General features: G+C 61.2%; 3 protein-coding genes across 3 annotated transcripts; 2 read left to right on the forward strand and 1 right to left on the reverse strand.

The window, feature by feature from the left end:
- Positions 1 to 2,249: 2,249 nt before the first annotated feature.
- On the forward strand, positions 2,250 to 4,538 carry LOC135310061 (uncharacterized). Its single transcript, XM_064437051.1, has one exon. It carries the CDS (start codon positions 2,250 to 2,252, stop codon positions 4,536 to 4,538), a length of 2,289 nt encoding a protein of 762 aa, XP_064293121.1.
- Positions 4,539 to 13,900: 9,362 nt separating this feature from the next.
- Positions 13,901 to 14,896, reverse strand: LOC135310062 (uncharacterized). Its single transcript, XM_064437052.1, has one exon. The coding sequence runs from the start codon at positions 14,793 to 14,795 to the stop codon at positions 14,001 to 14,003; it is 795 nt and encodes a 264-aa protein (XP_064293122.1). The 5' UTR covers positions 14,796 to 14,896; the 3' UTR covers positions 13,901 to 14,000.
- Positions 14,897 to 15,370: 474 nt separating this feature from the next.
- LOC128682664 (uncharacterized) lies at positions 15,371 to 17,386 on the forward strand. The gene has a single exon (XM_053767536.1). It carries the CDS (start codon positions 15,371 to 15,373, stop codon positions 17,384 to 17,386), a length of 2,016 nt encoding a protein of 671 aa, XP_053623511.1.
- The last annotated feature ends 2,079 nt before the right edge of the window (positions 17,387 to 19,465 follow it).

Raw genomic sequence — 19,465 nt, forward strand, 5'->3', positions numbered from 1 at the left:
CCGGCAGAGTCCCCCTCGGCCTATAGGCCAGTCGTACTGCTTGATGAGGTGGACAAAATGTTGGAAAAGGTGATTGCAGATCGAATTGTCGAGCATTTGAGCAGGGTGGGACCGGATCTTGCCGAGAACCAATTTGGCTTTCGCCGCCGTCGGTCGACGATAGACGCTATTTCTGGTGTCCAACGTTTGGCCAGTGAAGCGACGTCCCGGGGTGAGGTGGTGCTGGCGGTGTCTTTAGACATTGCAAACGCCTTCAACACCTTGCCCTGGGCTACCATAAGGGAGGCGCTGAAATACCATGGTGTGCCGGCATATCTTCGCCGAATTATAGACGCATACCTCAGTGACAGAGCGGTAGTCTACCCGGGCCTCAACGGCCCTGAACTGAGGCAAATGTCGTGCGGTGTTCCACAGGGGTCGGTCCTCGGACCGCTCCTGTGGAACATCGGCTACGACTGGGTCCTGCGCGGGACCGTACTTCCTGGTGTCGCGCTACATTGTTATGCCGACGACACCCTAGTCACCGTGCGGGCCAAATCGTATAGGCAGGCTGCTATGGTGGCCACTGCCGGAGTCGCTCAAATTGTAGGCCGGATAAGACGGCTGGGACTGGAGGTGGCCCTCCGCAAGTCGGAAGCCCTACTTTTTCATGGTCCCCGAGCGGCACCGACCTCAGACGCCCATATTATTGTGGGAGGGGTCCGTATCGACGTCGGGTCGACTCTCAAGTACCTCGGTTTAGTCCTTGACAGCCGATGGGATTTCAGGCGCCACTTTGATCTTTTGGCACCCAAACTCACCAAGACGGCGGCTGCGATGTCCCGCCTCTTGCCAAACCTGGGCGGACCAAGCGTCGCATGCCGGAACCTATTTACGGGAGTAGTGAGATCGATGGCAATGTACGGTGCACCGATCTGGGGACCGAGTCTATCTGCCCGGAACGCGGCTGTTTTGCAAAGACCACAACGTCTGATGGCCATACGAGTCATTCGCGGTTATTGCACAGTGTCGGGTGAAGCAGCATGCGCCCTGGCGGGAACACCGCCCTGGAGTTTAGAGGCTAAAGCCCTCGCCCAGTTGTATACCTGGCGGCAGCAGATGTTGCAACAGGGTCAACCACAAGCACCGTCGGAGGTGAACGGGCAGAGGATGAGGTTACGCAGCGTGACCATCGAGGAGTGGGAAGAGAAACTGGCCCAGCCCAGCGCCGGGCAATACACCATCTCGGCCCTCCGTCCATTACTGGTGGAGTGGGTAGATAGACGGCACGGCAGTCTCTCCTATAGACTGACACAGGTGCTCTCGGGGCATGGCTGCTTCGGGAAGTACCTGTGTCGGATCGGCCGGGAGGAAAACGAGAGCTGCCATCACTGTGATGCCGAAACAGACACAGCTGCCCATACTTTGGCCGTTTGTCCGGCGTGGGAAGAAGAGCGGCAAAACACCGTCGCAACACTGGGCGTACAAGACCTCGAGCTGTCAACGGTGCTCGATAAAATGGTCGAAAGTGAAGCTGCTTGGCAGGCCGTCGCAGAGTTTTGTGAGGCTGTCATGGAGACCAAGGAGGAAGCGGAAAGAGTGAGAGAGGCGACGAGTACTGTACCATCTCGCCGAGCACGCAATGTGCGCCGTAGGAGGCGCGCAAATATGGACCTTAGACCACCATAAGGTCCGGCCTGCGGGCGCCGGACGGGGCAGTCCGACGCCTGAACAGCCACAGGCCAAGAAGGCGCGGGAGCACTGGTGTCCGGTGCGACCGCCCAACGAGACGGATGAGGAGTAAAGCTCCTAAATTGAAGAGGTCCGCGATGGTGGACCAAAGCTTTGCCGAGGCCGCGTTGTGCATGCGCGAGCGATCCCGCAGCCTCGGCCCGAAAGCCGAGAAGGACACCGTGTGGTTTTTAGTCCGTGCAAGTCGGACATACCCCGGCGCTATGCCCCGGCGCCGGGCACGCGGAGGCGTTTTCCACACGAGAAAAAAAAAAAAAAAAAAAAAAAAAAAAAAAAAAAAAAAAAAAAAAAAAAAAAAAGGTTAGGTTAGGTTAGGTTAGGTTAGGTTAGGTTAGGTTAGGTTAGGTTAGGTTAGGTTAGGTTAGGTTAGGTTAGGTTAGGTTAGGTTGGGGGACACCCCACAGTGCTAGCGTCCTCGTCGCGTCCCCTGGGCAACGTCGCGTCCTGACCACCGTAACGGAGTGGCAGGCCGACGGCTAATTGGCACTGTGCAAGAAGGAGCAATCGTTGCGCTTAAAATGAACGGAACTCAATTGCGGGACGCCTCCGGGCGTTTCCTGAAAAAGGGCCCTTCTCAGGGCCACCCTAACGGCCCTTCTCAGGGCCACCCAAACGGCCCTTCTCAGGGCCAATCAAACGGCCCTTCTCAGGGCCAACTAAAGGGAAGGAGTGGAAAGCGTGGGGGGAAGAGTTTGGTGGGGGGAGAGAAAAGTTCGGGCGGGAAGGACGGAAGTGATAAGGAGCGGTCCAGGTCCGAACATGAAGGAAGTCGCGGTGGATCGGAAGGGGAAGGAACGGTCCAAGGAAGGCTGTGGAATCCGCTGGGAAGTGTGGGCTCCATCACCTCGCTGTCCGAATCGGTGCTGGGTACCAAGCGCCTCTACTCAGAGGTAGCGAGTGGGTCCGGATCCGGTTCGGACACGGAGGTTGAGTGGACACGGCCGGAAACATTGTCGAAGGCAAAAAGGGGGAAGGCTCGAGGTGCCTCGAATACGACGGGAGCCCGGGCTGAAACGCGAAGGAGCCGGGAGGAGGATGTGGAGGCCTCGTTCTCAGCCACTCTGGGGACTCGGGCCTTCCGGAGGGGAGAACACCCGAGTGGGGACGAAGGGTCGGATGTGGCCCCCATTGAGGTACGGGACTTCAGTGCCTTGGGTGCTGAGGGACTTATGGCCACCGCGGTGGAGAGGCTGGGAATTATAACCAGCCTCGTCAGAAAGACCACCTCCCTCAAAGGGGGCTACAGTGCAAAAATTTTGCGGGCCTCTACGGACATCAGGGATATTATGGACACCCTGGTGTCGCGTAGTGAGTCGGATGAGGTCCGACGTCTCAGAGCCGATAACGGTCGTCTCCAAAGAGAGGTGGCCAACATGAGGGCAGAGGTCGCTGCGCTCCGCAGTGGGTTTGAGGAGGCCCGCCGAGAGGCCAATCAGGCTGCGCGAGCTGCGGAACAGCGGTCAGGTGCACCTGCGGAGAAAGAGCTGATGGAGAGGCTGGAGGCTTCCATAGCGAAAATGATAGATGGCCGCCTAGCAGAGCTGAAGTTTTGCCTCCCTCGGATGACCACCCGCCCCCCACTGGCGGGTGATAGTTCGGAGGTGGCGAGGGCTACTAGAGCGGCCATTGCGGAGGCCTCCGGCTTAAGTCCGGCGCTGCCGACTGATCGGGCGGAAGTGGAAGGCTGTAGTGGGGAATTTATCGAGGAGGGGATGGAGCGGGGGCCGACGACCTCTGCAGCTCCGGACGGATTCCCGAAGCTTCCTGGAGTTGAGGATGGGCCGACGACCTCGGCAATTCTGGTCGACGGACCCCCGGAGCTCCCCTGGGTTGAGGTTGGGAGGAGGAGCAAAGGGAAGGGAAAGGGCAAAAAGTCCAAGCCCAAGCCCGAGGCGGTACCCAAGGGGGCCCCCTCAACCGTGCCCAAGCCTACGGTGGCGCCCAAGGGGGCGCCTACGTCTGTGCCCAAGGAGTCCCCCAAGGCGGCGCCAGTGAGGGCGGCGAAGAAACTGTCGACCCCTAGCTCCTCGGCTGTAATTCTTAAGTTACAGCCGGAGGCAGTGCAAAATGGGGCCACATACGGTTCCGCCCTCCTCAAGGCCGAGCAAGAGGTGAACCTGGAGGAGTTGGGCATTGGCTCGCTTCGGATTCGCCCGAGTGCGACTGGAGCGAGATTAATTGAGGTCCCCGGCTCCTCTAGCTCAGGCAAGGCGGACGCACTTGCCTCGGCCTTGAAGGTGGCCTTGGCTGGCGTCGCGGATGTCTCCAGACCTGTCAAAACTGCGGACTTCCGCATGACGGGTCTGAACGATGCGGCTACTGTGCAGCGAATAAAAGCTGCGGTTGCACAAGCTGGGAGCTGCACAGAGGATCACGTCTGGGTAGGCGAAATCCGCTCGGACTGGCGGGGCTCTGGCTCTGCCCTGATGCGCTGCCCGGTAACGGCAGCCAAAAAGCTGGTCGAGGCGGGTAGCCTCAGGGTGGGTTGGGGCCGCGTGCAGCTCCGACACTTGGAGGCGCGCCCCATGCACTGTTACAAGTGCATGGGGAAGGGGCACACTGCAGCGCTGTGTCCCTCGCAGACGGACCGCAGTCGGCTCTGCTACAGATGTGGGGAGGCGGGGCATTTGTCCTCTTCCTGCACCGCGGAGCCCCGCTGCGCAGTTTGCCGCGACGCTGGCAAGCCGGCGGACCATGTGATGGGGGGTAGGTCATGCAATCCCCCGTCAACCAGAGGGAAGGGATCGTCCCCTCCTCCGCGAGAGGATAGACAAGAGGCGGCGTCGGATGGCCAAATGGAGGAGTGATGGGGGTCGCCTTCCTCCAGGCCAACCTCAACCACTGTGCCAGGGCGCAGGATCTCTTCCTGCAATCCATGGCGGAGTGGGATGTGGATGTCGCGGTGGTCTCGGAGCCGTACGCGATTCCCGCCCTGTCCCACTGGACAGGTGATCTGGATGGCTCCGTGGCCATCGTGGCTAGGTCTGGTGCCGCCCCTCCCCTCGTGACTAAGAGGAGAGGAAATGGTTTTGTCGTGGCGGTTCGGGGAGAGTACGCCATAATTGGTGTCTACTTCTCTCCGAATCGGGATCTGCCGGACCTGGAGCAGTTTATGGACGCTCTGGGGCCGGAGGTAAGGCGGCTGGCGCCTCTAAAGGTCATTGTGGCTGGCGACTTCAACGCCAAATCAACGGCGTGGGGGAACCCAGCCACGGAACCTAAGGGGCGAAAGGTTGAAGAGTGGGCGCTGGCTGCGGGGCTGACTCTGCTAAATAGGGGGTCGGCCTACACATGCGTGCGGCGGACGGGCGGCTCGATGGTGGACTTGACGTTCGCTACCCCTGCCGCCGCACGCACAGTGATGGATTGGAGGGTCGAAGTGGGAGTGGAGACACTCTCGGATCACTGGTATATTCGGTTCGAGGTGTCTGCCACTCCCCAAAGTCAGGCGGTGTCATCGCCCCGGGTGCGCAGCCGGTTCCCGCGTTGGGCCCTCACACGACTCGACCGGGAGTTGGCGGAAGAGGCGGCCATCGTCGGCCGATGGAGTCTTCCGCCTTTAGCTAGAATGGGGGTGGACGAAGCGGCTAGCCGTCTCGGCGCCACTTTCACAGCGGTGTGCCGAGCGGCCATGCCTAGCGTAGGACGAGCGCCCCCTAGGCGGGCGATCTATTGGTGGTCGGCGGAGATTGCCGCCCTCCGCACTGCCTGCAATGCGGCCCGAAGGGCCTATAGTCGAAACAGGCGACGCAACACCCGGGACGAGGAGAGGGATGGTCGGCTGTATGCAGTATATGTCGACAAACGGAAGGAGCTGCAGCTGGCCATCAGTCGGGCCAAGGAGGAAGCCTTCGAGGAGCTGGTGGAGGGCATAGAAAGAGATCCGTGGGGCCGGCCGTACAAATGGGCGCGTGACAAATTGCGTCCACAGGCAGCCCCATTAACGGAGACCCTCCAACCGGCCCTGCTGGGAGATATTGTCGGGGACCTGTTCCCCGGCAGTCCGCGGGGGTTTTCTCCTCCAAGGATGGCCCGACAGCCGCCTGACGAAGTGGAGGAAGGTGAGGTGGAGGCTAATCCGCCTTCCGTCACCGATGCCGAAATGGGGGTGGTGCTCGACCGCCTCCGAACAAGGAAGAGGGCACCGGGTCCAGACGGGGTGCACGGGAGAGTGCTTGCGCTAATTCTCGTGCATCTCGAGGAGGAGTTTCGGGGACTGCTCGACCGCTGCCTGCGGGAGGGGCAGTTCCCGTTACCATGGAAAGAGGGCCGACTCTGCCTTATTCCGAAGGGGAGCCGGCCCCTGGACTCGGCTTCGGCAGTGCGACCTCTAGTCTTGCTGAGCGAGGCTGGGAAGGCCCTGGAGAGTGTTGTGGCTTCTCGCCTCGTTCAGCATGTGGAGGACGGCCCGGGACCGCGTCTATCTGACATGCAGTATGGATTCCGGGCCAAGAGGTCCACCATCGATGCCCTCAGACGTCTACGGTCGGTGACGGAGGAGGCGGATCGAGAAGGCGATGTGACCCTGGCGACGTCTTTAGACGTCGCCAACGCCTTCAACAGCATCCCGCACAGTGTAATACGGGAGGCACTCCGGTACTTTGGGGTGCCCTCGTATCTGCGGCGGCTGTTGGGGGTGTACCTGGAGGATCGTGTTGTCCTGTACGAGGACGGGGGGGGTCGTATGGTTCGGCGGAGCGTCGGATGCGGTGTGCCACAGGGGTCGATTCTCGGCCCTATCCTGTGGGACATCGCCTACGACTGGGTCTTGCGGTGCCGGCTTCCCCCCGGGACGGGTGTCATCTGCTACGCGGATGACACTCTCTTCACGTCTCGGGGTGCGAATTTCGGCGAGGCGGCGCGGTTGGCTGAAATGGGCCTTGCCCTTTTGGTCGGCCGCATAGAGAGGCTAGGGCTTCGGGTCCGTCTGGATAAGACCGAAGTCCTCCTCTTCCGCGGGGCCCGGACGCGGGGACCTCCCCCAGGGGCGCGCCTCCAGGTGGGTCATGAGGAGTTGAGGGTGAGTACTCAGATGAAATATCTGGGTCTCATCCTTGACGGAAGATGGTCCTTCGGCCCCCACTTTCGCGAGCTGGGGCCGAGGATAGTCAGGGCGGCTGCGTCACTGGGCCGACTCCTTCCAAATCTGGGTGGACCCAGTGACGCCGTGAGGAGGCTGTACTCTGGCGTGTGTCGGAGTATGGCGATGTACGGGGCCCCCATTTGGGTGGACGCCCTTGACGCGACGAATAAACGCCTTCTGCGGCAGGCGCAGAAGGTGATCGCGCTAAGGGTGATACGGGGGTACCGTACAGTGGCGTTCTCTGCGGCCACAGCCCTTGCGGGCGACCCGCCATGGGAGTTAGTGGCGGAGGTGCTCGCCGAGGTGTACCACTTTGTGGCAAACAGGAGGGAGATCGGCGAGCACCCCACGGTGGAGGTCATCCGGCGGGTTCGATTGCGAGGGCAAGAGGAACTCATGCGGAGGTGGGAGGCGGACCTGGCGCGGGCAGAGTATGGTGTACGCACAGTAGGGGCCCTCCGTCAGGTCCTGGAGAGGTGGATGCTGAGAAGACGCAAGCCTCTCACCTTCCGCGTGACGCAGATACTCACCGGGCACGGCTGCTTCGGTGTGTATCTGCACCGCGTGGCCCAGAGGGAGTCTGAGCCTGTATGCCATGATTGTGGCGAGGCTGAGGACACTGCTCAACATGTCCTAGAGCAGTGTTCCAGATGGAGTCGGCAGCGCCACGATCTGGTGGCAGCGCTTGGTGGAGCGGACCTGTCGCTCCCGAGTGTCGTCAATGCGATGCTCGGGAGTGACGGAGCCTGGGCGGCAGTGGCCTCCTTCTGTGAGACTGTTATGTCACAGAGGGAGGCCGAGGAAAGGAACCGCGAGGACCACCCCCTCGCGGAGCCGATCCGCAGAAGGCGGACGGGGGTGCGACGCAGGCGCTACCTTGCGCGCTTGCAAGCGCCTCCGTAATCGGTGGGACTAAAGTCCCACCCGTCGGCAGGGGTCCACCAGGTGTCGGTGGGCCCCTGAGAATGGTGAGTCCGGTCTCTGGCGAAAGAGACCGGCCAGTCGCTGAGGCGTCTTGTGTTAGATAGATCCGAGGCGCCTCCCTGTAAAGCGGCCGATGGCACCCGCAGGGGTTTAGTGGGTAGTCTGGGCTGGATAGCGGCCCAGGAGTCCCACACTCAGTGCGTAAATGCATTCCCCTGCGAAAACAAAAAAAAAAAAAAAAAAAAAAAAAAAAAAAAAAAAAAAAAAAAAAAAAAAAAAAAAAAAAAAAAAAAAAAAAAAAAAAAAAAAAAAAAAAGGTTAGGTTAGGTTAGGTTAGGTTAGGTTAGGTTAGGTTGGGGTGCTACTGTCAGGAAACCTCCACGTTGGCTCGATGATTTGAAGGTTTGCTTCTGTCACTTGATCTTTGATTCGGTGATAGCGGCGGCTGACAAGTTATTGGGCTGGTGCACCCTGGGCGACGGTTAATAACTCCCCGTTTAGGGGTCTTGTTAGCCGTTGGCAAATGTCCTGGCAACTGGTGGTGGGTTACCCATGTCGGGTAACCCAGGTTGGAGAGCCAATTGGCTCAGTGGCTGTGAGAGAAGGGGGCTAAGCCCTCTACTCTTACAGCCGTGGTAGGGGTCGCGGGGGAAGAGGAGGGGTTGGTATTACGGTGCGCCGCTCTCCCTATCCTCCGCGACCAGGCGCGGCCATGGCGCAAACATGGTGGTCGGTGGGGCCGCAGAGGAGGAGGACTGCCGGTATTACGGTGCGCCGCTGTCCCTATCCTCTGCGGCCGAATGAGGCGCGGCCATGGCGCAGGCATGGTGGTCGGTGGGGCCGCAGAGGAGGAGGACTGCCGGTATTACGGTGCGCCGCTGTCCCTATCCTCTGCGGCCGAATAAGACGGAGAGCCGCTGCCTCCGGTCTGCTTCCGGACTGGATGGCGTGCGGCTCGCCTTGGTGGTTGGGGGCGCGCCTGCGGGCGCCCCCCCTGAATCGGTGGGACAGAAGTCCCACCCGGCGGCAGGGGTCCTCCAGATGTCGGAGGGCCCCTGAGAGTGGAGAGTCCGGTCTCTGGTGAAAGAGACCGGCCAGTCGCTGAGGCGCCTTGTGCTAGTTAGATCCGAGGCGCCTCTTTGTAAAGCGGCCGATGGCATCCGCAGGGGTTTAGTGGGTAGTCTGGGCCGATTAGCTGCCCAGGAGTCCCACACTCAGTGCGTAAATGCATTCCCCTGCGAAAACAAAAAAAAAAAAAAAAAAAAAAAAGGTTAGGTTAGGTTAGGTTAGGTTAGGTTAGGTTAGGTTAGGTTAGGTTAGGTTAGGTTAGGTTAGGTTAGGTTAGGTTAGGTTAGGTTAGGTTAGGTTAGGTTAGGTTAGGTTAGGTTAGGTTAGGTTAGGTTAGGTTAGGTTAGGTTAGGTTAGGTTAGGTTAGGTTAGGTTACGCTACCCGTAATCCCAGAGATTCACTCTGGGGACGGGAGGCTTGGCTTAACCGCCCGGCCTACGAGGAAGACAACCTCTTCAAAAATCACCCCTAATCCCAAGCGGCGGGGACGCCGTGAGGGGATGCGTGACTGGAGGGTAGACCAGTCGTTAGCGTTCCTCCCGCCAGAGTACCGGCCGACACTCTGGTGGGTTACCCCGGTAGGCTTACCCGGGCACAGGGGGCACTGCTCGGGTGGACTTGTTTTTTCCCCCATACTCGTGGGAACTTTTATGGAGTCTAAAATTATAAAAAATTTAAAAGAAGGATGTCGTCAAGGCAAGAAGGAGCGAGAAGTAGAGGGGGCGACCTCGGAGTCCGATTCTTCGATGGGCACTGCCCTTTCGGGGAGCGAGAGTGAGGTAGAGAATGTTCCGGAGGCAATGTCGGTCAAGCCATCGACTTCGCGGAGGGCGCGGGGTACTCGCACGCGGGGGAGACCGCCCACCACCGGTGAATATGTTGGGCTTGCTAAAGCTAAGGAGGAACTGCTGGCTCTTAAACGTCAGGAGTTCCTTTTAGATGCAGAGGCACAGGTAGTGCGGGCTGCTAAGAAGGCACGCACCCTAAGGGCGCCTGAGCAGGAGATGAAGTCAGCTGAGGCTCTGACAGCAGAGTATGAAAAGCTGCCTGCTGGCCAAATTAAAGAGAAGGTGGAGGCTGAGGTTGCCCTTATCAGGACTGTGGCCACTAAGTCTGGCAACCTTAAGGGCACCTTCGTCAAGGAGCTCAAGCAGGCAGCTGTCTCTGTCTCGGTAGCCGTGGAGGCTTTAATTAAACGCTCCTCCACTGAAGAGATGAGCAAATTGCAGGCCGAGAATCGGCAAATGCGGGAGGAAAATTCTAAGCTATCCTCTTTAGTGGAGGAGTTGCGCCGTGAGGTGGCTGACCTGAGGGCCGAGGTCAATTTGTGGCAAAGAAATGCTCCGGAGAAGGTAGCGTCCGTAGATGCACCGGTCATGCGCGGCGACTTAGAGCGGATTGTCGCGGAGGTTGCCCGCAAAGCTGTGGCGGAGGAGCGCCGACGGTCCTGCACTCAGTCTGATGAGCCGATGGTGCCCAGTGAATCTGCAGCTCCGGGTGCAAGGGTGATGGTGCTGGCACCGCAGCCTCCTCAGAAAGTGGAGAAGAAGAAAAAGAGGAAGAAAAAGAAGGCAGGAAAGGAAGCGCCAGCTGCCTCTGCACACGCGGAACGATTGGCCTCTCTGGCAGCCGGCTCCCACCCAGAGACCCAACAGGATGAAGGCTGGGTAAAGGTGACCAGGAGGTCCAGAAAGGTGCCGAAACCTGTGCAGGGCCGTGCTGAAGCGGCAAGCCAGGTGTCCCAGAGGCCCAAAGGACGACAGGCGCAGTTGCAGCCCAAATTGCGTCCCCCCCGCTCGGCTGCAGTTTTGATACAACTGCAGCCAGATGCGCAAAAGCGAGGGGTGACTTATAAAGAGGTTCTCTCCGATGCCAAAAGCAAGCTTCGGATGAGTGAGCTGGGCATTGGAGGGATCTCCATTAGGGCGGCCAGGACTGGAGCTCGGCTACTTGAGATTCCGGGCCTCGACCGTGGTGCCAAAGCGGACGCCCTTGCCAAGAGGCTTGGAGAAGTCTTGGACGCAGCCACGGTCAAGGTATCTCGTCCGGTCAAGTGTGCTGAGCTTCGAGTCCTGGGTTTGGACGACTCTGCCTCGCAGGAGGAAGTGCAGGCAGCAGTCGCTGGCGTTGGTGGATGTGCTGTGGATGCTGTTCGGGTCGGTGAAATCCGGCTTGGTCGCTCCGGGAAGGGCACGGCCTGGGTCAGGTGTCCAGTGGAGGTGGCCAGGAAGGTGATGGCCGGCCCACTTGTGGTTGGTTGGGTTTCGACGAAAGTCATAGTGCTTCCGCCGAAGCCCCTGCGGTGCTTCCGATGCCTGGAAACAGGTCATGTGAGGGAGGAATGCACCGCAGAGGTCGACCGCAGTGGACTGTGCTATAGGTGTGGCTCCACTGGACACTTGGCCCGGGATTGTGACAGTGCGCCCCGCTGCACAGTATGTGCAGAGGCTGGCAGGCGTGCTGATCACAGGGTGGGCGGTAAGGCGTGTGTTGCCCGTCCACAACGGCAGAGAGGAAGGAGGCCGCGGGCGGCTGCCATCGGGCAGTCGCAGTTGGCTGTGCAGCCACACACTGCTGAGCGGGAGGAGACAATGGCAAACCGCTGATGGCCAACAAGTGGTTGCAGTGTAACCTCAACCACTGCGCCAGGGCTCAGGATCTTTTCTACCAGAGCATGGCGCAGTGGTCGGTTAATTATGCCGTGGTCACCGAACCCTACTTCATTCCGAGGAGTGACAGTTGGGCCGGTGACCACGAGGGTCATGTGGCCATTGTATCGCGGGCAGGGTCGACGCCCTTTGAGGGTGTAGTCTGCGGCAGCGGGTTCGTCTCGGCTCGACTGGGTGATGTGGTTGTGATGGGAGTCTACTTCTCTCCTAACCGCACACTTGGCGAGTTCGAGGCGTTCCTTGCTGAAGTAGAGGTCGTGGTGCGCAGGAGTCACCCTCGCCTCGTCCTGGTTGCGGGGGATCTCAACGCCAAGTCCACGGCGTGGGGGTCTCCGGCGACGTGTGGGCGTGGTGAGGTTTTAGAGGAGTGGCTTATTGCGGTCGGCCTGAGCGTGGTTAACCGGGGTGCGGCAGACACGTGTGTGCGGTTGCGGGGGGGCTCCATAGTCGATGTGACGTTTGCGAGCCCCATCCTGGCGAACCGTGTCCAGGGTTGGCATGTGGTTGAGGATGCGGAGACTTTATCAGATCATCGGTATATCCGGTTTGATGTCTCCGCATCGTCAGCTGCACATGTTGGTCCAAGCCGCCCCCCGGACCGGTGCGGTCCAAGGTGGCAGCTCAAGAAGCTCGATAAGGAGCTGCTGCGGGAAGCTGCAGCCATCCAGTCCTGGTTTTGTACGCCGGAAGAGGCTGACGTCGAGGGTGAGGCGAGCTGGTTCAGGGAATCTATGGTCAGCATCTGCGATGCCTCCATGCCCAGAGTCAGCTCGCGTCCTCCTCGTCGCTGGGTGTACTGGTGGACTGGCGAGCTCACACAGTTGCGTGCAACCTGTGTGGCTGCCAGGCGTCGATACACTCGGCAGCGGAGGAGGAGGCGTCGAAACCAGGCCTTGGAAGATGAGCTGCACTCAGCCTACCGACAGGCCGCGGAGGCTTTGAGGGTGGGAATAGCGGAGGCTAAGGCTCTGGCCAGGAAAGAGTTGCTGGAGACCCTCAATCGCGACCCGTGGGGAAGGCCATACAAGGCAGTGAGAGATAAACTCCGCCCGTATGCCCCCCCACTGACGCAGAGTCTCCAGCCGGAGTTTCTGGACAGGGTTGTGGCCGCCCTATTCCCGCCCCAGGAGGATTTTGAGCCTCCCAGCATGTCCGCGTCTCTGGCCGAGGGGGGCGGGGAGGTCGGTCGGGTTCCAGAGGTGACCAGTGACGAGCTGGGCGCAGCGGTACTTAGGCTGCGCGAGAAAAACACGGCTCCTGGTCCCGATGGAATACCCGGCCGGGTTATCGTCCTCGCCCTCGAAGAGGATGTGCTGGAGCAGCGAGTGCGGAGCCTTTTTAGTGCTTGCCTCGCTCGAGGCTCAGTTCCGGCCTCGTGGAAGGTCGGTAGGCTGGTGCTCCTCAAGAAGGAGGGGCGCCCGGCGGATTCACCGTCGGCGTTTCGGCCCCTCGTGTTGCTTGACGAGCTGGTGAAGCTATTCGAAAGAGTAGTTTCTGCTCGGCTCGTCAAGCATCTCGAGGAAGTTGGTCCGGACTTGTCCGACCAGCAGTTTGGGTTCCGCCGGGGCCGGTCGACGATTGACGCCGTTCTGAGAGTCAGATCTCTGACGCAGGATGCAGTTGCCCGGGGTGAGGTTGTTTTGGGGGTGTCTTTGGACATCTCCAACGCTTTTAACACCATCCCCTGGGCCTGCATTGGAGAGGCACTGCGGTATCATGGCGTGCCTCTCTACCTGCGTAGCATAATAGGAGACTATCTCTCGGAGCGGCGTATCATCTACCCTGGAAGGGATGGATGGCAGGAGGCGGCGGTGAGTCGCGGTGTTCCACAGGGGTCGGTCCTTGGCCCGCTCCTGTGGAACATCGGGTACGATTGGGTGCTGCGGGGGGCGAATCTCCGGGGTGTTGACGTCATATGCTATGCCGATGACACCCTGGTGACCGCCCGCGGCACGACAATCGGGGAGGCGGTTGCGCTGGCGACGGCTGGAGTCGCTCAGGTGGTGCGACGCATCCGCTTGCTGGGCTTGGAGGTGGCGCTCAATAAGACCGAGGTTTTGTGTTTTCACGGTCCTCGGAGGGCGCCCCCTCCCGGCCTTAGCTTGACGGTGTGCGGAGTCAAGCTGTCCATCGAGCCGGCAATGCGCTATTTGGGCATTGTCCTCGATGGCAAATGGAGCTTCGGCGCCCACTTTGAGCGACTCGGGCCGAGGTTAGTGGCTGCGGCTGGTGCGCTGTCGCGACTCTTGCCTAATTTGGGCGGTCCTGAGGCGCATTGCAGGAGCCTATACTTGGGGGTTGTGCGATCGATGGCCTTATACGGTTCTCCTGTTTGGGCCGACGCCCTGAATAGCCGGAATATCGCCCTTCTGCGTAAACCGCAGAGGGTGATGGCGATCAGGGCCATAAGAGGGTATCGCACAATCTCCCATGAGGCGGCGTGTGTGCTAGCCGGATGTGTGCCCTGGGACATTGACGCGAGGGCCCTTGCGTCACTTTATTTTCAACGCAAGGAGGCGCGGTCTCAGGACGTCCGGTTGGCACCTCGTGAAGTTACTGCGCTTCGCGAGGAGTTGCGGCAGCGCACAGCATTAGAGTGGGTCGGAAGGCTGGAGGAGCCCAGTGCGGGCAGCAGAACCATCGGGGCAGTCCGTCCGGTTCTGCTACAGTGGTTGGCCAGGCAGCACGGAGTCCTGTCGTTCCGCCTGACGCAGATACTCTCCGGACATGGTTGTTTCGGAGGATATCTGTGTCGGATAGCGGGTCGGGAACCGACTGCCCGGTGCCACCACTGCGACGACTGTCCCGATGAGGACGCCCAGCACACGCTGGACAGTTGTTCGGCGTGGGCTGAAGAGCGCTCCATATTGCGTGCTGCCATTGGAGACGACCTCTCGCTGCCTTCTGTGGTTCGATCTATGGTCGGCAGCGAGACGTCGTGGGCGGCGATGCAGGTCTTTGCGGAGTCAGTAATGCTCCGCAAAGAGGCGGCGGAAAGAGACCGGGAGGTAACTGCCGACCTGGCCATCCGTCGCCGGCGCCCGGGGCGCAGGCGCCGGGCTTTTGCTCGGTACTTGCTACCCCCATAACGAGGGTCGGTCGGGTGGCGGTAGCGGGTTTTCCGCTGCCCGGCATACGACCCTCCGGGTTGAAGGCGCACGATGTGTTCCGTGCGCCTCCCCCTTTTGGACGGAGAGTGCGAGCTCGGTGAAGCTCCCCCCGTAAGGGTTCGCTCCATTCCCCTTCCGTTTTGGAAGGGCGAATGAGAGAGGAACACCATTATAGCCGCGTCGGAGTCGTGGAGGTTTGTTGTTCCCATAACTCCGACAAAAGCGGCCGAGTATGAACACCGGGTGGTTTTTTAGTGGGTTCATGCCCCACATACCCGTCTGGCTTCCCGCGGCTAGACGGCAAGACGAAGGTCTTTTTCCACTCGAAAAAAAAAAAAAAAAAAAAAAAGGTTAGGTTAGGTTAGGTTAGGTTAGGTTAGGTTAGGTTAGGTTAGGTTAGGTTAGGTTAGGTTAGGTTAGGTTAGGTTAGGTTAGGTTAGGTTAGGTTAGGTTAGGTTAGGTTAGGTTAGGTTAGGTTAGGTTAGGTTGGGGAACCACCCCACAGTGCTTGCGTCCACGTCGCGTTCCCCGGGCAACGTCGCGTCCTAACCACCGTAACGGAGTGGTTAGGCCGACGGCTAAAGTGCACTGTGCAGAAGGAGCAATTTGCGAACTGTGAAGAATGTCGTATAATGACCAAATAATGAGGGACGCCCGCGGGCGTTTCCTGAAAAAAGGCCCTTCTCAGGGCCACCCAAAAGGCCCTTCTCAGGGCCACCCAAAAGGCCCTTCTCAGGGCCACCCAAAAGGCCCTTCTCAGGGCCAAACAAAGGGAAGGGGGGAAATGGAATGTTCAGGGTCTGAACATTCCGCTGGGGAGGAAACCGACGGGAGTGGCCTCGCTGTGGGCCAAAAGAGGATGGGGAGCCTGATGGGAAGTGCGGGCTCCATCACCTCGTTGTCGGAGTCGGTGCTGGGCAACAAGCGCCTCTATTCTGAGGTGGCGACTGGTTCCGGCACCGACACTGAGGTCGGTGTGCCACGGGCACAGTCAGTGGCGAAGAGGGGCAAGGCCCGGGGTGCCTCGCACCTGACGAGGGCCCGGGCTGAGGCGAGGAGGAGTCAAGAGGAGGATGCCGAGGCTTCCTTCTCGGCCTCTCTAGGGGCTCGGGCCTTCCGGAGGGGAGGACCCCCGAGTGGTGGGGACGATGATGTGGTGGTGGCCCCCATTGATGCGCGGGACTTTGGGGCCATGGGTGCTGATGGACTCATGGCCACTGCGGTGGAGAGGCTGGGTATAATAACCAGCCTCGTCGGAAAGACTGCCGCCCTCAAGGGGGGCTTCAACTCTAAAATTATGCGGGCCTCCTCGGATATCAGGGATATCGTGGACACCCTGGTGGCGCGCAGCGAGTCGGACGAAGTTCGACGCCTTAAGGCCGATAATGGTCGCCTCCAAAGGGAGGTGGCCATTATGAAGGCTGAGGTCGCTGCGCTCCGCCGGGGGTTCGAGGAGGCTCGCCGTGAGGCTGCTCAGGCTGCGCGGACGGTGCAGCGGCAGGCTGCTCCAGTGGAGGATGAGCTGGAGCAGAGGATGGCCAGATTGATTGATGGCCGTCTGGCAGCGCTAGGACTGGCTGGGTGTCCTCGGAGTGCCACTCGTCCACCTCTGGCAGGTGACAACTCCGAGGTGGCGAGGGCTGCAAGGACGGCCATTGATCGGGCCTCCGGTCTGGGTCCGGCGCCGCGGCTTGAGCAGCCGGTGGTGGAGTTGGAGGTTCGGGCCCCTGCACGCCCGGCCTCTGAGAGGCGGGGTTGTAAGGGGGTAGGTGCTGGGGGAGTGACAGAGTGGGGGCCCTTCGGGCCGTCGACCTCAACAGCTGTGGTCGACGAATGCCCGGAGCTCCCCTGGGTCGAAGTCCGGGGGAGGAGGGGGAAGGGGAAGGGCGTGGGAAAGAAGTCCCAGCCCAAACCTGCGGAGCGACCGGCGGCGGCCCCAACAAAGGCCACTGCAACGGCGCCCAAGGCACCCCCCAGGGCGGCGCCAGCGAGGGCGGCCAAGCTGTCGGCCCCTAGCTCCTCGGCTGTAATTCTCAAGTTACAGCCGGAGGCAGCGCAAAAAGGGGCCACATACAGCTCCGCCCTCCTTAAGGCCGAGCAGGCGGTGAGCCTGGAGGGGCTAGGAATCGGCTCGCTTCGGATTCGCCCGAGTGCGACCGGAGCGAGGCTAATCGAGGTCTCTGGCCCCTCCAACTCAGACAAGGCAGATGCGCTTGCATCGGCCTTGAAGGCGGCCCTTTCCGGCGTCGCGGACGTTTCCAGGCCCGTCAAAACCGCGGACTTCCGCGTGACGGGCCTGAATGATGCGGCAACGGCGCAGCGGATAAAGGCTGCGGTCGCGCAAGCCGGGAGCTGCACGGAGGACCAGGTCTGGGTGGGTGAAATCCGCTCAGACTGGCGGGGCTCTGGCTCTGCCCTGATGCGCTGCCCGGTCACGACGGCTAAAAAGCTGATCGAGGCGGGCAGCCTCACGGTAGGCTGGAGTCGAGTGCAGCTCCGGCACCTGGAGGCGCGCCCCATGCACTGCTACAAGTGCATGGGGAAGGGGCACACCGCATCGCTGTGCCCCTCGCAGACGGACCGCAGCCGGCTCTGCTATAGGTGCGGGGAGGCAGGGCATTTGTCCGCCTCCTGCACAGCGGAGCCCCGCTGCGCGGTATGCCGCGACGCCGGCAAGCCGGCGGGCCACGTGATGGGGGGTAGGGCCTGCAACCCACCCCCGATCCGAGGGAAAGGGCCGTCCCCTCCTCCGCGCGAGGGAAGGCAAGGGGAGGCGCCAGTCGGCCAAATGGAGGAGTGATGGGGGTCACCTTCCTCCAGGCCAACCTCAACCACTCCGCTAGGGCGCAGGATCTCCTCCTGCAATCCATGGCGGAGTGGGATTTGGATGTCGCGGTGGTCGCGGAGCCGTACGCGGTTCCCTCCCTGCCCCACTGGGCGGGGGATCTGGATGACCTCGTGGCCATCGTGGCTAGGCCTGGTGCCGCCCCTCCCCTCGCGATTAAGAAGAGAGGGAACGGCTTTGTGGTGGCGGTTCGGGGAGAGTACGCCATAATTGGTGTTTACTTCTCCCCGAACCGGGATTTGCCGGCCCTGGAGCGGTTCTTGGATGCCCTGGGGCCGGAGATAAGGCGGTTAGCGCCCCTAAAGGTCTTCGTGGCCGGTGACTTCAACGCCAAATCAACGGCGTGGGGGAACCCGGCCACGGAGCCCAAGGGGCGAAAGGTGGAAGAGTGGGCGCTGGCCGCCGGGCTGTCTCTCCTAAACAGGGGGACAGCCCACACGTGCGTGCGACGGACGGGCGGATCGGTGGTGGACCTGACGTTCGCCACCCCCTCCGCCGCGCGCTCCGTGTCGGACTGGAGGGTGGAAGGGGGGGTGGAGACACTCTCGGACCACTTGTATATTCGGTTCGAGGTGTCGGCCGCCCCCCAATGTCAGGCGGCATCATCGTCCCGGGTGCGCAGCCGGTTCCCGCGTTGGGCCCTTACGCGGCTTGACCGGGAGCTGGCGGAAGAGGCGGCCATCGTCGGCCGCTGGAGCCTCCCGCCTCTAGACGGAATGGGGGTGGACGACGCGGCTGACCGTCTCGGCGACGCTTTCACAGCGGTGTGCCGGGCGGCCATGCCAAGCGTAGGTCGAGCCCCCCCTAGGCGGGCGGTCTATTGGTGGTCGGCGGAGATTGCCGCCCTTCGCGTCGCCTGCAACGCGGCCCGAAGGGCCTATAGTCGAAGCAGGCGGCGCAGTCCCCGGGACGAGGAGAGGGATGGTCAGCTGTATGCGGTGTATGTGGAAAACCGTAAGGAGCTGCAGCTGGCCATCGGTCGGGCCAAGGAGGAAGCCTTCGAGGAGCTGGTGGAGGGTATCGAAAGAGACCCATGGGGCCGGCCGTATAAGTGGGCGCGAGACAAATTGCGCCCACAGGCGACCCCGCTAACGGAGACCCTTCAGCCAGCTCTGCTGGGGGAGATTGTCGGGGATCTATTCCCCGGCAATCCGCGAGGGTTTTCTCCTCCGAGGATGGCCCGACAGCCGCCTGACGCGGAGGGAGAAGAGGTGGAGGCGGATCCGCCTCCCGTCACCGACGTCGAAATGGAGGTGGTCCTCGACCGCCTCCAGACAAGGAAGAGGGCACCGGGTCCAGACGGGGTGCACGGGAAAGTGCTTGCGCTGATTCTCGTGCACCTCGGGGAGGAGTTTCGGGGGCTGCTCAACCGCTGTCTGCGAGAGGGGCAGTTCCCGAAATTATGGAAGGAGGGCCGGCTCTGCCTTATTCCGAAGGGGAGCCGGCCCTTGGACTCGGCTTCGGCGGTGCGACCTCTGGTCCTGCTGAGCGAGGCTGGGAAGGCCCTAGAGAGCGTTGTGGCCTCTCGCCTCGTTCGGCATGTGGAGGAAGGCCCGGGACCGCGTCTCTCTGACGTGCAGTACGGATTCCGGGCCAAGGGGTCCACCATCGACGCCCTCAGGCGTCTGCGGTCGGTGACGGAGGAGGCGGATCGAGAAGGCGAGGTGACCCTGGCGACGTCGTTAGACATCGCCAACGCCTTCAACAGTATCCCGCACTGTGTAATACGGGAGGCGCTCCGGTACTTCGGAGTGCCCTCGTACCTGCGGGGGCTGTTGGGGGCGTACCTGGAGGAGCGGGTCGTCCTGTACGAGGACAGGGGAGGTCAAATGGTCCGGCGGGGCGTCGGGTGCGGTGTCCCGCAGGGGTCGATTCTCGGCCCTATCCTGTGGGACATCGCATACGATTGGGTCCTGCGGTGCCGGCTTCCCCCCGGGACGGGTGTCATCTGCTATGCGGATGACACTCTCTTCACGTCCCGGGGTGCGAATTTCGGTGAGGCGGCGCGGCTGGCCGAAACGGGCCTCGCCCTTT

This window comes from Plodia interpunctella, unplaced genomic scaffold, assembly GCF_027563975.2.
Source record: "Plodia interpunctella isolate USDA-ARS_2022_Savannah unplaced genomic scaffold, ilPloInte3.2 Pint_0, whole genome shotgun sequence".
NCBI lineage: Eukaryota > Metazoa > Arthropoda > Insecta > Lepidoptera > Pyralidae > Plodia > Plodia interpunctella.